The 12,333-nt window shown below is 47.8% G+C and overlaps 4 protein-coding genes across 4 annotated transcripts; 1 reads left to right on the top strand and 3 right to left on the bottom strand.

Moving 5' to 3' along the window:
• Nucleotides 1–111: 111 nt before the first annotated feature.
• Nucleotides 112–2,092, bottom strand: LOC125510948 (protein LIFEGUARD 2-like). Its single transcript, XM_048676234.1, has 2 exons — nucleotides 780–2,092; nucleotides 112–700 (listed from the first exon to the last, which is right to left on the bottom strand). The coding sequence occupies exons 1-2, from the start codon at nucleotides 1,033–1,035 to the stop codon at nucleotides 225–227; spliced, it is 732 nt and encodes a 243-aa protein (XP_048532191.1). The 5' UTR covers nucleotides 1,036–2,092; the 3' UTR covers nucleotides 112–224.
• Nucleotides 2,093–2,239: 147 nt separating this feature from the next.
• Nucleotides 2,240–6,061, bottom strand: LOC125510945 (protein LIFEGUARD 2-like). Its single transcript, XM_048676231.1, has 4 exons — nucleotides 5,658–6,061; nucleotides 5,439–5,552; nucleotides 2,794–2,951; nucleotides 2,240–2,671 (listed from the first exon to the last, which is right to left on the bottom strand). The coding sequence occupies exons 1-4, from the start codon at nucleotides 5,911–5,913 to the stop codon at nucleotides 2,465–2,467; spliced, it is 735 nt and encodes a 244-aa protein (XP_048532188.1). The 5' UTR covers nucleotides 5,914–6,061; the 3' UTR covers nucleotides 2,240–2,464.
• Nucleotides 6,062–6,332: 271 nt separating this feature from the next.
• LOC125510944 (heat stress transcription factor A-2e-like) lies at nucleotides 6,333–10,226 on the top strand. The gene is made up of 2 exons (XM_048676230.1): nucleotides 6,333–7,047; nucleotides 8,987–10,226. Exons 1-2 carry the CDS (start codon nucleotides 6,760–6,762, stop codon nucleotides 9,737–9,739), a joined length of 1,041 nt encoding a protein of 346 aa, XP_048532187.1. The 5' UTR covers nucleotides 6,333–6,759; the 3' UTR covers nucleotides 9,740–10,226.
• A 440-nt stretch (nucleotides 10,227–10,666) lies between these two features.
• On the bottom strand, nucleotides 10,667–11,868 carry LOC125510947 (sigma intracellular receptor 2-like). Its single transcript, XM_048676233.1, has 2 exons — nucleotides 11,414–11,868; nucleotides 10,667–11,016 (listed from the first exon to the last, which is right to left on the bottom strand). Exons 1-2 carry the CDS (start codon nucleotides 11,735–11,737, stop codon nucleotides 10,852–10,854), a joined length of 489 nt encoding a protein of 162 aa, XP_048532190.1. The 5' UTR covers nucleotides 11,738–11,868; the 3' UTR covers nucleotides 10,667–10,851.
• Nucleotides 11,869–12,333: the final 465 nt, after the last annotated feature.

The following is a 12,333-nucleotide window of genomic DNA, read 5'->3' on the forward strand; positions in this document are numbered from 1 at the left end:
TGGCTTGTTGAGATCGCTTCATGTTTGTCCCGACGAAAAATGTTGATTGGAGATTGGCAATACTACATTTCTGTTAATGTCCAAATCACAGTCACTCTTGTTGAGAGCACGTAATAACTTTCCATACATACATGGTAATCTACATACGGTATCTAGTTTAGCATACATACATGCGCCAGGCAGGCATCGTCATGTTAGGTCTGGCTGGTTTGCTACGATCAAGATCAGTCGGCGGCCTCGAGGGCCATGAGGATGGCCCTGAAGAGGTTGATGATGTCGAGGTAGAGGGTGATGGAGGCAGCGACATACTCGTCGTAGGTGTAGCGCTTGATGAGGTTGTCGGTGTCGTAGATGATGAAGGCGGAGAAGATGAGGGCGGCGATGCAGCCGTAGACGAGCACGGCCGTCTTGCCCATGGGGAAGAGGATGATGACGATGGCGTAGAGCATGAGGATGACGCAGGCGGCGAAGAGGAAGGGCCCCAGGAACTCGAAGTCGTGGCCGCGCCTGCCCGCCCAGAAGGTGTAGGCGGTGAGGGAGACGACGACGACGAGCGTCATGCCCGCCGCCTCGAAGATGATGGGCCCGCGCTTGGTGAGGCACCCCAGCCCCACCGACAGGCTGACGCACACGGTGAAGATGCCCAGGAACACCATGTTCACCGGGTGCTTCTTCCGGTAGTAGACCATGGGCAGCATCACTGCGCTTGCAGCCACTGCGTCCATCAGCAACGCATGGAGAAATTAGGCATGAATGAAAAGCGAAGCAGAGATGCCGACCGAGGAGGGGGGAGATGAGGATGAGGATGAAGGCGACGAGGGCGGCGAGGGTGCGGGAGAGGAAGAAGTTGCGGACGCAGACGGTGAGGTTCATGGCGGCGGCGACGGCCACGGTGACGAGCATCTGGATGGAGACGATCACGTACACCTTGCGGATGAATGCCCAGCGCAGCTCCGGGCTCTCAATCATGTACCCGTCGGGCCCCGACGGGTAGCACGCCTCCACGTCGTAGTGGTGGTGATCGTGCTTCCCCATGGCCTTGGATCGGCGCCTGCCTTTCCTTGCCAGCAGGTAGAGGACGACGGACGGACGCACGGACGGGCAGGTTGGTCGACGGTCGTGTCCCGGCCAAGGAATGGTGTCTCAATAGCTTCCGCTAGCCATGGGCGTCAAGTCATTTGGAGGTCATGGCTGGAGGCATCTATTCTGGGCGCGGTCGCTTCAAAATCTGCTTCCCTGTGCCTCTTTCTTCACCATCCAAATAATTCCATCACGTTGCTGATAATAACGGAATACACAAGCTAGGACTGACAGGGACCACATAGCACCCTTGATGAACAATCCAGAATAGCGGCGAGCACCAAAGGAACGCAAAAAAAACCTCCAAGCCATGTCTCCAAAACAATGCTTCCAATACCCTTAAAAAAAAAACAATGCTTCCAATAGAGAAACACAGTGGGTGCTATCGCCCGGATCCGTTTTGTGCAGACCGTTGGCATGGTGCGATTGTCTAGCAGTGGCGCTGGCTGCTCTGGGCCGTGCGGGCAGCAATGGCGGTGAGTGGTGCGACGTTGTGGCTTCCGGAGCCCTGTTGCAGTGGTTTGTGCTGGTGCCGGCGTCAACACAAGTAGTACACCATGGTGATGATGTGACCGTGGGGTCCTTTTCCTCCAGTCCGGTTCGCGCTACGAAATTCGAGCGGGGCTCCTACCCTGAGTCAGAGGTGGCGAGGCGGAAATGAGCGAAAGCCTTGTTCTTCACGGGGGTCGTTGCCGGTGATGTTCCTTGGAGGGCATTGTCGAAGAGTATTTCCTCCCACTGAATTATGGTCGGTCGGAAGGGAAGTGGCGTTTGGAGGTTGATGTATGTTTGGGGTGGCTTCGACAGTTCTTCTTTTTCACTTGTTTATAAGGGTTTTCGGCCTATTTTTTCTTATAAAGCAACCGACTTAGTGATTTTTCCTTTCTAAATGAAATCAGATCCCCTGCCTGCTCCTCAAAAAAGGCATTGATGCCGCTATCATCGCCAATCCGGACCCAAACCTGGCTGTCAGACCCATCACAATAGGGGGGTGATGGAGATGTGTGATTCTCCTTTCCCTTTCTCTACGACCCTCGAGTAGAGGATATCTATCATACCACAAGATCAAAACATCCAGGATTTTGCATTCATGCCAATATGCAACATTCAGAGGAATTAGAATGAAACATTCCGTAGCAAGGAATTAAATTCAAGAGTCTTGCAGTCACAAAGCACCAGCGAATATATTTTCATCGTGCAGCTTAGTTCAATCACACATTGCATACTCCAGGAAGCTAGGAAACAAGACATGTCATGGAGTCTAGGACGGCAGAATTTACTGATAACGATTGTACATGCCTACAGGTATCCGCGGGCATTCATGAATTTTCTGATATGCACAAGCTAGTGGGCTTAAATCAAGGCGAGCAGGGCTCAGGTGCGCTCAGCTATCGGCTGCCCGCAGAATTTGCATCAGATTCAGGAACAGGTTGATGATGTCGAGGTAGAGGGACACGGCAGCCCAGATGTACTCGTCGTACGTGTGGCGCTTGATGATGTTGTCCGTGTCAAAGATGATGTAGCCACAGAAGATGATCGACGCCACGGCCCCATATATCATGGTGGAGATCTTGCCCAGTGGGAAAAAGATCTGCCAGCACCAGTGTTATTTTTCAGTATATGATGCACGAACCAACATGATCGAAACTAGTTTAGCAATATCCATCTGAAGAAATATACTGTACAAGGGAACATAAGGTGCAGCTGCCCAACCTGGATAAGTGAGAACACCATCAGCACCATAAGAGCTCCAAACAGGAAGGGGCCCAGGAAGTTGAAGTCATGGCCTCTCTTTGCAGCCCAGAAAGTGTAGGCAGTCAAGCTGATCACCACCACTGCTGTGAGAATTGCAGCTTCCAAGATGATTTTTCCTGTGCACACAACAATACCATAATCAATTCACAGTAGAGGCCCTGCCCTATAGAGTTGATGCGCACAACTCCTGCGGAGAGTATGACAACTCATGACATAAATGAAGTGAAGACAGAAGAACATGCATCATGATAGCTGAAGCAATTTGTTATTTCTAGTCCAAACTTTAGCGATGTTGATCAAAAGCAAATTAAAAGATCACAAGAAGAGAGTAATGCCAAAGCCCTCATTGTCAACAACCATGTCTTAGCATCAAATCCAAAAGAGGTAACTTACAACATCCAAACATGCAGTGATGCCTCAAGTGCTTAGCGGAAATGTTCAACAGAAACAAGTTAACATAGTATTCCTAAACTAAATAAGAATCTATGCATTGTGTAGATCTGAAACATGCCATTCAGAGCAATTCTAGACCCCTGGAGAAAACACTCAATAAAGTTGTGCTATTTTTTTTCACTGAAAATTTAGAGTACATCATATATATAGACCTTAAGTGGTTGCATTATCAAAAGTTGATGTCGACGGTACGAACTTTATGGCATGCACATTAAGAAATATTAAGGCAAAAAACACACACTGGATGACATTCTAGCTCTTCAAAAGGTCAATCAAATCATGCCTTGGGTTCCAAAAAATTAAAACTGCAGCAGGGATAATAAATCTATGAAGGGGAGAAAAAGGACAAAGGGTTCGATACTAAACAAACAAGACAACCTTTATAGTCTCAACAAGGGAACAACAAGAAAACTGAAGAAGGATCGACTCAACAGAAGTGGTGATATGGTAAATGCTTTTGTATTGGTAAGTGCATTATAGATTTTCTGACACCTCAAAACCTTGCCCCTAGTGGTAGCACAGTCACAAGAGACTTGGAATTATCACAACAAAATGGGAGGAACTAGAATGGCATTTGCTGATAAGAATTGATGCATTGTGTAGCTCTGGACAGGTCATTCGGATTCTAGAACCTCACTGGAAATTTAGAGTACATCTGATAATATAGACCTCAGGTGGTTGCATTATGGAAGTAAATACCGATGGTAGGATTTATTTATTTTGACATGCACATTACAAAAATATGAAGGCAGAAAATACACACATGAGAACTCTCTAGCACTTTGAAAATGTTAATAGAGCCGCCCCTAAAACTGCAACAGGGATAAATCATAAATGTGTGAATGGGAAGAACAAAGGCAAGAGGTTCCACTACTAAATAAACAAGACAACCTTTCGAGGGAACAGGAAGAAAACTGAAGAACTATCTATCGATTCTACTAACATTTGGAATTATGAATTATCACAACATAATGGGAGGGAGCAACTAGAACGACATTTGCAAAACTTTGCTGGACAGCCTGAAGTATAGCACAAACAAGATTGGCATAGTAATACATCAGGAACATATATATGTAAAAGCTGTGGACCCAGAGAAAACTCAAACTTGCTGCCAATACAAACAAATAGGATCATGTAATCAACAGATGGATCGAGCGAATCACTGCATTCTATTGACGTGCACATTAAGAAATATGAAGAAAGAAAACACACACAGGAGAACTCTCTAGCTCTTTGAAAATGTTAATAGAGTCGCCCTTAAAACTGCAACAGGAATAAATGTATGAACTGGAAGAAAAAAGGCAAGGGGTTCCACTTCTAAACAAACAAGACAACCTTTCGAGGCAACAAGAAGAAAACTGAAGAAGTATCGACTCATACTAACATTTGGAATTATCAGAATATAATGGGAGGGAGCAACTAGAACTGCATTTGCAAAACTTTGCTGACCGACCTTAAGTATAGTATACAAACAAGATTGGCATAGTAATACATCAGGAACCTATATATGTAAAAGCTGTGGACCCAGAGAAAACTCAAACAATAGGATCATGTAATCAACAGATGGATCAACGAATCACTGCATTCAATTGTTTCCTGTAGCACCAAAGAGGCACATGCATACACATACTCCTGCTTTGCATCCTAAGTAGGAATCCAAAATTTATATGAGTAAAGTGTTCTACTTATGAAAACACCATCAGTATGAGCCAATGCTTGTATGGAAGACAAAAGGACAGATTCTCAATGTTAGAATTGGTTTGCATTCACTACTAATCTATTATATCATGCATAGCTGTTGCAGATACTGAAACAAGACCAAATGAAAACTCCATTCACAGAATCTAGCAATCATTCAAGGAGATGAGCAAGAAATCAGAGGCTAACGCAAGGAACAAACAAAACCATCGTGTGGCATTAGTGCTCAATCATAATCATAACCTGACACAACTGATTTGAATGCAAACTAAGTTCAATTACAAAAATCAAGTAGCACACGCATAACGAACAATGATTTTAGTGAGCGGTGCAAGAGTGTAAAGGGTTCCATCCGTGACAATTAACACACATAAAGGGGCAATCTATTAGCAATGATTCAGAAGGAATTGTGGACTGAGGGGCAATCTATTACAGATGTTGTTATTTATTACCGCTGGTGAAGGCGCATGTCATGCCGACGGCGAAGCTGATGGAGACGGTGAAGATGCCGAGCAGGATGAGGTTGACGGGGTGCTTCTGGTGGTAGTAACGCAGCGGGCACAGCACTGGAGCACGAACGAAGCAAGCAATTCCATGAGTCAACGCACGAACCCGAATTCAGAGAGGCAGGGGCGGGGGTCTGGGCGGGGGAGGCTCGACGTAATAATTACCGACGAGGGGCAGGACGAGGAGGAAGATGTAGAGGCCGAGGCCGGCGTTGGAGGAGACGAAGAACTCCGAGACGGCGGGGACCTTGACGACGAAGCCCGCGACGGCGGCGGTCATGGCGAGCTGCACGGAGAGGATGACGTAGATCTTGCGGATGAAGGCCCAGCGCAGCTCCACGTCCTCCGTCATCCCCGGGTAGAGCGCCGCGGAGCCGCCCGCCTCGAGGTCGAGGTCCGGCGCCTTCCGGTAGCCGAACATCGCGCCTCTCGCTCGCTAGGGTTTCGGCCGGGGGTCGGAGGGAGACGGGGAGGGGGAGGAAAGCAGATGGAGTTGGGCACGCTTCGTAATCGTCTCCTCGTGGGGCGGACGGGGAGTAGAAGAAGACCGAACTGCCGGGTCAGGTCGGGTCGGTTCGTGCCTTGGCCTTGACCCTTGAAGGCTGGTGGGGTGGGATGGGAACGCACGCGACTGACTTTCGCCAAGACCGGCTCCGGCCCGTTATCTGTGGTCTATGTTGGCCCACCAAGGCCCGGCCCATTTATCCGTGGTCTATGTTGGCCCACCATGGCCCGGCCCATCTACCTCCCCGGTGGACGCACGCGTCGCGTCTCTGTCCTCTCTGATCGGAGAGGATAATCCCCACGCCACACATGTCCACCGCTTCCGCGGGGTCGCATATTCCCACGCGCACCGCTTCCAGAACCTTCCACCCCCCAAGCCAAGCCAAGCCAAGCCAAGCGGCGGCCGCTGCTACGGCTACGAGCCCGTCCCCACCACCTCCCGCCACCTACCTACCACCTCCGTCCTCCGATTCCGTTGGTGGTGCTGCGTGCGCGGAGATCTCTCCCGCCTCCCCCTGCGTCACGGCCATCACGCCCGCGCCGTGCTTGTGCCCGCCCGTCTCTCCTCCAGCGCTGCCGCCGCTGCTGGTGCTAGGCGTGCCTCGTCACGGGTCTAGGCCCCCCGCGCGCCCATTCCCCCGCCCTTTTGTCACGCGCAAGCCGTGCCCACTTGCGCCACATCAAGGCTTGCACGGGCGAAAAACCCCATCCCATCTCCGGTGCCAGAAGGCGCGGCCCTCTGTTGGTGGGTCCTGCCGCGGCCATGAGCCACCGGATGATGATGAATCCGGTGAAGGTGGAGGGCGATGGGCGGGCCGGCGGCGGAGGCGCGCCGAGGCCGATGGACGGGCTGGGCGACGCCGGGCCCACGCCGTTCCTCGCCAAGACCTACGACATGGTGGACGACCCCGCCACCGACGCCGTCGTCTCCTGGAGCGCCACCAACAACAGCTTCGTCGTCTGGGACCCGCACCTCTTCGCCACCGTGCTGCTGCCGAGGTACTTCAAGCACGGCAACTTCTCCAGCTTCGTCCGACAGCTCAACACCTATGTAAGTATCAGACCTCTCCTCGCTGCTTTGCTTGGCCCTTTGTGCCCCAAAATCGATTCGTTGATGCCAATTGCAAGGGTTAGGAATGAGTGGAGCTTGATGGGATTACTCAAAGTACTGGAGTATTTGCTCACCCTGGGATTACTGAAATTTTGATTCATCCAGTTTTGCCTCGTGTTCACACAGTCCTGACGACTCCGATGCCGCCAGTTGTTGGCTGTAGTTCAGAAGCTGTGGCAGGGGAACAGCTACAGATAAATAGATCAAGCTAATTAGGGGGTGATTGACAGGACATCCGTATAGGTTTGGGAGATCACAGTGGCATTGCTGCGGCTTGGGGACTTTGGGGGGGTGAAAAGGAGGTCCACTGCAGTTCAAACTTCCGCTTCCATTAACATCAAAGTACTCGTATAGACAAATACTCCCTACATACATCCATCCTTACCGATGCTGTTTTAACTTCACTCAAGTTATGCTGCAAGATATAACATAGGTGTCCACCTAAGTGCCCAAGAAGAAACAACCTGTAGGATGGTAGCCGATACTTGGTGGTTCGTGTCATGTTTTCGTTTTATGCAACGATTCAGTAAAAAAAATATCCTCGAATTATGGCAACCAAAATTGTAAGTTGTGAGTAAAATTTTCAAGCCTACAGAGTCAATTGATATCAACTTGGAATTTACGAGCATGTGATAATCTTCAAGCCAGCTGGTAGTTCGTGTGCTGCTTTTCTTTTTAGGTAGTGGTTCATAAAAACCATTGAATTAACCAAAGTTGCAAGTGCTTGAATCAAATCCCAAACCTACAGAATTAGTTGAGTGCAATTTGGAATTTACAAGCACATAGTAAAATTGAAAGATAAAGAAGGTGATGGGTGTGTTCAGAACTTGAGAAGATGGACAAAATTTTAAGCCTTGACATTTTGGCCAAAAGAGCAGAAAGAGTAAAAGAGGACGTTTGTTATACTACTGTCTGTGTTAGCATTGCTGATAGTGTGGGACTGAGGGCTATTCTTTTATCATTATTCTCTTACTGTAGAAACTTGCGGATGTTGGAAGACCAGATTTTACAGGATGATTGTTGCATTTCCAGGAGAACCTTCAGATTTTACGTGATTTGAGCTATGATTTAATCCGTGGGTGGTAGTTGTATTGACCTTATAAATCTTTGAGAGCATGTGCGCAGCCGCCAACTGGATGCTTTCATATGATGATGTTAGCTCCGAGTAGGTGTCACACATTCTAGTTAGGCTATCACCTGATCTTTTCAGTAAAATCTTCCAGTCGAAACTTCATTTGTTTGCCTTGAGTAAAATCTTCCAATTCTAGTTAGGCTATCACCTGATCTTTTCAGTAAAATCTTCCAGTCGATACTTCATTTGTTTGCCTTGAGTAAAATCCTCCAATTGATACTTCATTTTGTCTTGAGTAAGCTCCCAGTTCATACAATATTAAAGGATGAAGATGAAGAGGAAAGTTGACAAATAAAGTCTTCCAATTGATACTCCATTCTGCCTTGAGTAAGCTTCCAGTTCATACAATATTAAAGGATGAAGATGAAGAGGAAAGTTGACAAATAAAGTGAAGAACTGAAATCAGCTAACTGAAAAATGTATCAAGTGAGTAAAATCTTCCAATTGATATCTTTCCTTGAGTAAGCTTCCAGTTCATACAATATTAAAGGATGAAGATGAAGAGGAAAGTTGACAAATTAAGTGAAGAACTGAAATCAGCAAACTGAAAAATGTATCATGAGAACTGAAACTTGTCATAAAGAGGTAAATTAGATATTCTTACAGGCTCATCCTCTCCACACCCTCTCTCTTTTTGTCACTGTTGTTTATCTAAATTTCTGAATGGTTAATTTTCTGTTGGGTAAACCTTCTTTTTGCCTTATTTAATTATCCGATTTCCGACATGGTTGTTATCACCTTTGGCAGGGCTTCAGAAAGGTGGATCCTGACAGGTGGGAATTTGCAAATGAGGGATTCTTGCGAGGGCAGAGGCACCTTCTCAGAAATATTAAGCGCCGGAAACCTACACATGGGTCTCAGAATCAGCAATCTCTTGGCTCCTACCTTGAGGTGGGGAACTTTGGACATGATGTGGAGATAGATCATTTGAAAAGAGACAGGCAGCTCTTGATGGCTGAAGTGGTGAAGCTCAGGCAGGAGCAACAGAACACAAGGTCAGATCTGCAAGCCATGGAAAAGAGGCTGCAAGGAACTGAGCAGAAGCAACAGCAGATGATGTCATTCTTGGCGCGAGTCATGCAGAACCCCATGTTCATACACCATCTGCTCTCCCAGAGTGAGATGCGGAAGGAGCTCGAAGATGCCATCTCAAATAAAAGACGGCGCCGCATCGACCAGGGACCTGAAGCTGTCGATAGCATGGGCACTGGCTCTACCCTGGAGCAAGGGTCACAGGTAATGTTTGAGCAGCAGGAGCCAGTGGACTCGCTCGTGAACGGTGTCATATCCGATCTTGAAAGCTCGTCCGTCGATACAAAGGGAGCTGAGGTGCAGCAGAGTGTCGCTTCCAGCCGTTCGGAGCAACTGAGAGGCAGGCCCAGTGGAGAGCTAAATGATGATTTCTGGGAGGACCTGCTGCATGAAGGGGGGCTCGGCGAGGAGGCCAGCAACCTGGTGGTTCCAGATGACATGAACTTGTTGGCTGAGAAGCTGGACTAGCTCGACTCAAAGGACGCGAATTCCGGACAATAATCCATCGCATTCTATTGCCGAGCAGCCCTGAGAATCCTTACCAGAATGCCTGTTGTTATATATGTATATATGTCTGCTTCGGCCATGATCAGTCAGTCGAGTAGATCACTGCTGCCTTTGGTGATGATGCCACCCTATTATCTTATTGTCGATCTTATTTTCGTCAATGCCGTGTTTAGTTCAACTTCTGGGAGGATTCTAGTTGGGTTGCTTGCCACTGTCTGCTGTGCAAAGATTTTAGTCGGATTGGGCTGTATGCCTAGTTTTCTGATAGCTAATGTCATCCATATGAGAATAAATATGATAGTACCCAGTATATAGCACGTATATGTGCAGTGATTGTATCTGGATGATATCGATGTACAGTAGTATCATGTTGTGCCTATGTGTAATGTGCCTGCTACCATCTTCTTTTAGGCAACTGTGCTTGTTGCTTCCTTAGGGAGGCTTTGTACTGTATCCTGTATTCCTCACTAAGGAATTGGTATCTAAAGTTGCTCACATTAAGAAAGTTTATCAGAAGTAAAAAGCATTAATTCCTGACTTGTAAACCCTGATGCATTGCATTAGAGCTGTAAGTTTATCACGGAGTATGTCACAATTTTCTATTGTTTTCTCTCACATTGCTTTATTTGTGCAAGTTAAAATTTATTTGCTTGGTTTTGGAACAAAATGCTTACTTCCATAAACTAGGTTGCAAGATAAATCACTTCACAAACCTAACAGCTTATACATTGCTTACCATATAGCAGCTAATGAAGAGTTGATGTATGTCCTCGTTGTTTATCTTCTGATATAGCCAAACTAAATATTACTTGAAATTCCACAGCCAGTCGCCAGGTATATATATGTAGCTATAATAAAATAAATAAATAAATAAATAAACAAAAGATATGGCAAACCAATGCTGCGTTGAACACATAGAACAGATGCAGTACAATCTTCTTCAAAATGTGAACAATAACTTTGGCAGTATGGACATTTACATTCCACTGGGTGTTGAATGATAGATTGGGCAGTACAACCGTTGAACAAAATTGAATACTTTCTCCATAAAATGTCAGAAATGCAAATCAAATCTAGACCCTCTTCTTCCGAGCAGAAGATGCAGGCGAGGGCGGCGCGGAGCATGAGCAGAGACCGCGCAGAATGGCAACGACGGAGAACACGACGTATGGAACATACAGCTGAAGCAGCTTCGGCGTTGCCTTTCCTGAGCCCAGCATCTCACCAAGTATCGCAGACTGAAACAGTTGCGAGATCACTATTAGGAATGAAATCAGGATAATCCCCAGAGTGATGTGCTCTATTCAACTGCCAAGTAAGAAGGCCTATCTGGCCAATCTAAGTGGAAATTAAATCTTCTCAGTCCAGACTGGTTGCCTATTTATTTCTGATCAAAATGACTCGTAAATCGCTGCATCGGATTGGATCAGAGCATACACAAAAATTAGGCAGATCCACATCGTTGTCATCTATAGAAATTTCTCTACCGAGACGTGAAGTAATTGAGTTACTGTGGAGTTGACCTCTGATTTTACAGATCCGAGGAATAGGCGGCACATTTAATCTCAGACCAACATGCTCTCAGTAAATCATGGACAAAAATATTGGCGAGGAGGCCGAGAGAGACGGGGTTACCATGGAGGTGAGGGTGGTGACGCCGGCCATGAGGGAGGTGGTGGCGGCCCATCGGCGGCGGGCGAGGACGCCGTAGATGGTGGCGACGGAGAGCGGCCAGAGGAAGGCGAGCTCGAGGCAGAAGAGGCCGTGGAGGAAGGCCGGCGGGTGGGCCATGAGGTAGTCGTCGAACTCGGCGGCGTACCACCGCTTGAGGTCCCGCAGCGGCGCCGGGTAGAGGTCGGGCGGGAGGACGGTCTGCGCGTCGATGAGCGGGACCGCCACCGTGATGATGAGGGAGAAGAGGACGACCACCGCGTCCGCCACCGCCGAGACGACGCCCATCGCTTCTGCCGTGCGTGCCTGGTCCTGGTCGTGGGTGCGTGATGTACTTGGCTGGGATCTGAATATCTGATGAAATGGCTTTGTTTTTGTTTCGCCTGCAGGGTTATTTCACGAGCCTGGGCAGAAACACACCAAAGGTGGGAGAAGAAGAGCATGTGAAAGCCTCTTATAAGTTGAGAAAATTCCCTATATAACATTATTTTGAATGTTGTTTCCTTATTTAACACTGCAAAAAAAGTTCTTCCTTATATAACACCAACCTTAAATTTCTTTCCCTTTCTAACACTTCCGTCAGTTCCGTTAGCCTACACTGTTAAAATCGATTTTAACTGATGCTAGTTTTTTATAGTTGGACGAAATTGCCCTTGTCCATAAGAATGAGAAAATAGAAAAACAGAGCTCTTCTCTTCCCCTTTCTCCCCAACCCTAGAGGAGGCGGCGGCGGCAGCAAACCTCCCAGGCCTGGCGGCGGCGGAGTGCGGAGGGAGATGGCGCCGCGGACGACGGGCAAGGCGCGACTGCGGACGGCTCAGGCCTTGGCGCGGCTATGGATCCAGCGTTGACCGATGACGACGGCGGGGCAGCGGTGGGGTCGG

Source organism: Triticum urartu, chromosome 5 (genome assembly GCF_003073215.2).
Source record: "Triticum urartu cultivar G1812 chromosome 5, Tu2.1, whole genome shotgun sequence".
Lineage (NCBI taxonomy): Eukaryota > Viridiplantae > Streptophyta > Magnoliopsida > Poales > Poaceae > Triticum > Triticum urartu.

Bases quoted from the DNA above. Each gene is read 5' to 3' on its own strand.
- LOC125510948 (XM_048676234.1), bottom strand. From the start codon at position 1,035: ATGGGGAAGCACGATCACCACCACTACGACGTGGAGGCGTGCTACCCG. The intron at 701-779 runs GTCGGCATCTCT...CTGCAAGCGCAG, and splicing joins CCTCATCTCCCCCCTCCTCG to TGATGCTGCCCATGGTCTAC.
- LOC125510945 (XM_048676231.1), bottom strand. From the start codon at position 5,913: ATGTTCGGCTACCGGAAGGCGCCGGACCTCGACCTCGAGGCGGGCGGC. The intron at 5,553-5,657 runs GTAATTATTACG...TTCGTGCTCCAG, and splicing joins CCTCGTCCTGCCCCTCGTCG to TGCTGTGCCCGCTGCGTTAC. The intron at 2,952-5,438 runs GTAATAAATAAC...TTGTGTGCACAG, and splicing joins GACATGCGCCTTCACCAGCG to GAAAAATCATCTTGGAAGCT.
- LOC125510944 (XM_048676230.1), top strand. From the start codon at position 6,760: ATGAGCCACCGGATGATGATGAATCCGGTGAAGGTGGAGGGCGATGGG. The intron at 7,048-8,986 runs GTAAGTATCAGA...CACCTTTGGCAG, and splicing joins TCCGACAGCTCAACACCTAT to GGCTTCAGAAAGGTGGATCC.
- LOC125510947 (XM_048676233.1), bottom strand. From the start codon at position 11,737: ATGGGCGTCGTCTCGGCGGTGGCGGACGCGGTGGTCGTCCTCTTCTCC. The intron at 11,017-11,413 runs GTAACCCCGTCT...CAACTGTTTCAG, and splicing joins TCACCACCCTCACCTCCATG to TCTGCGATACTTGGTGAGAT.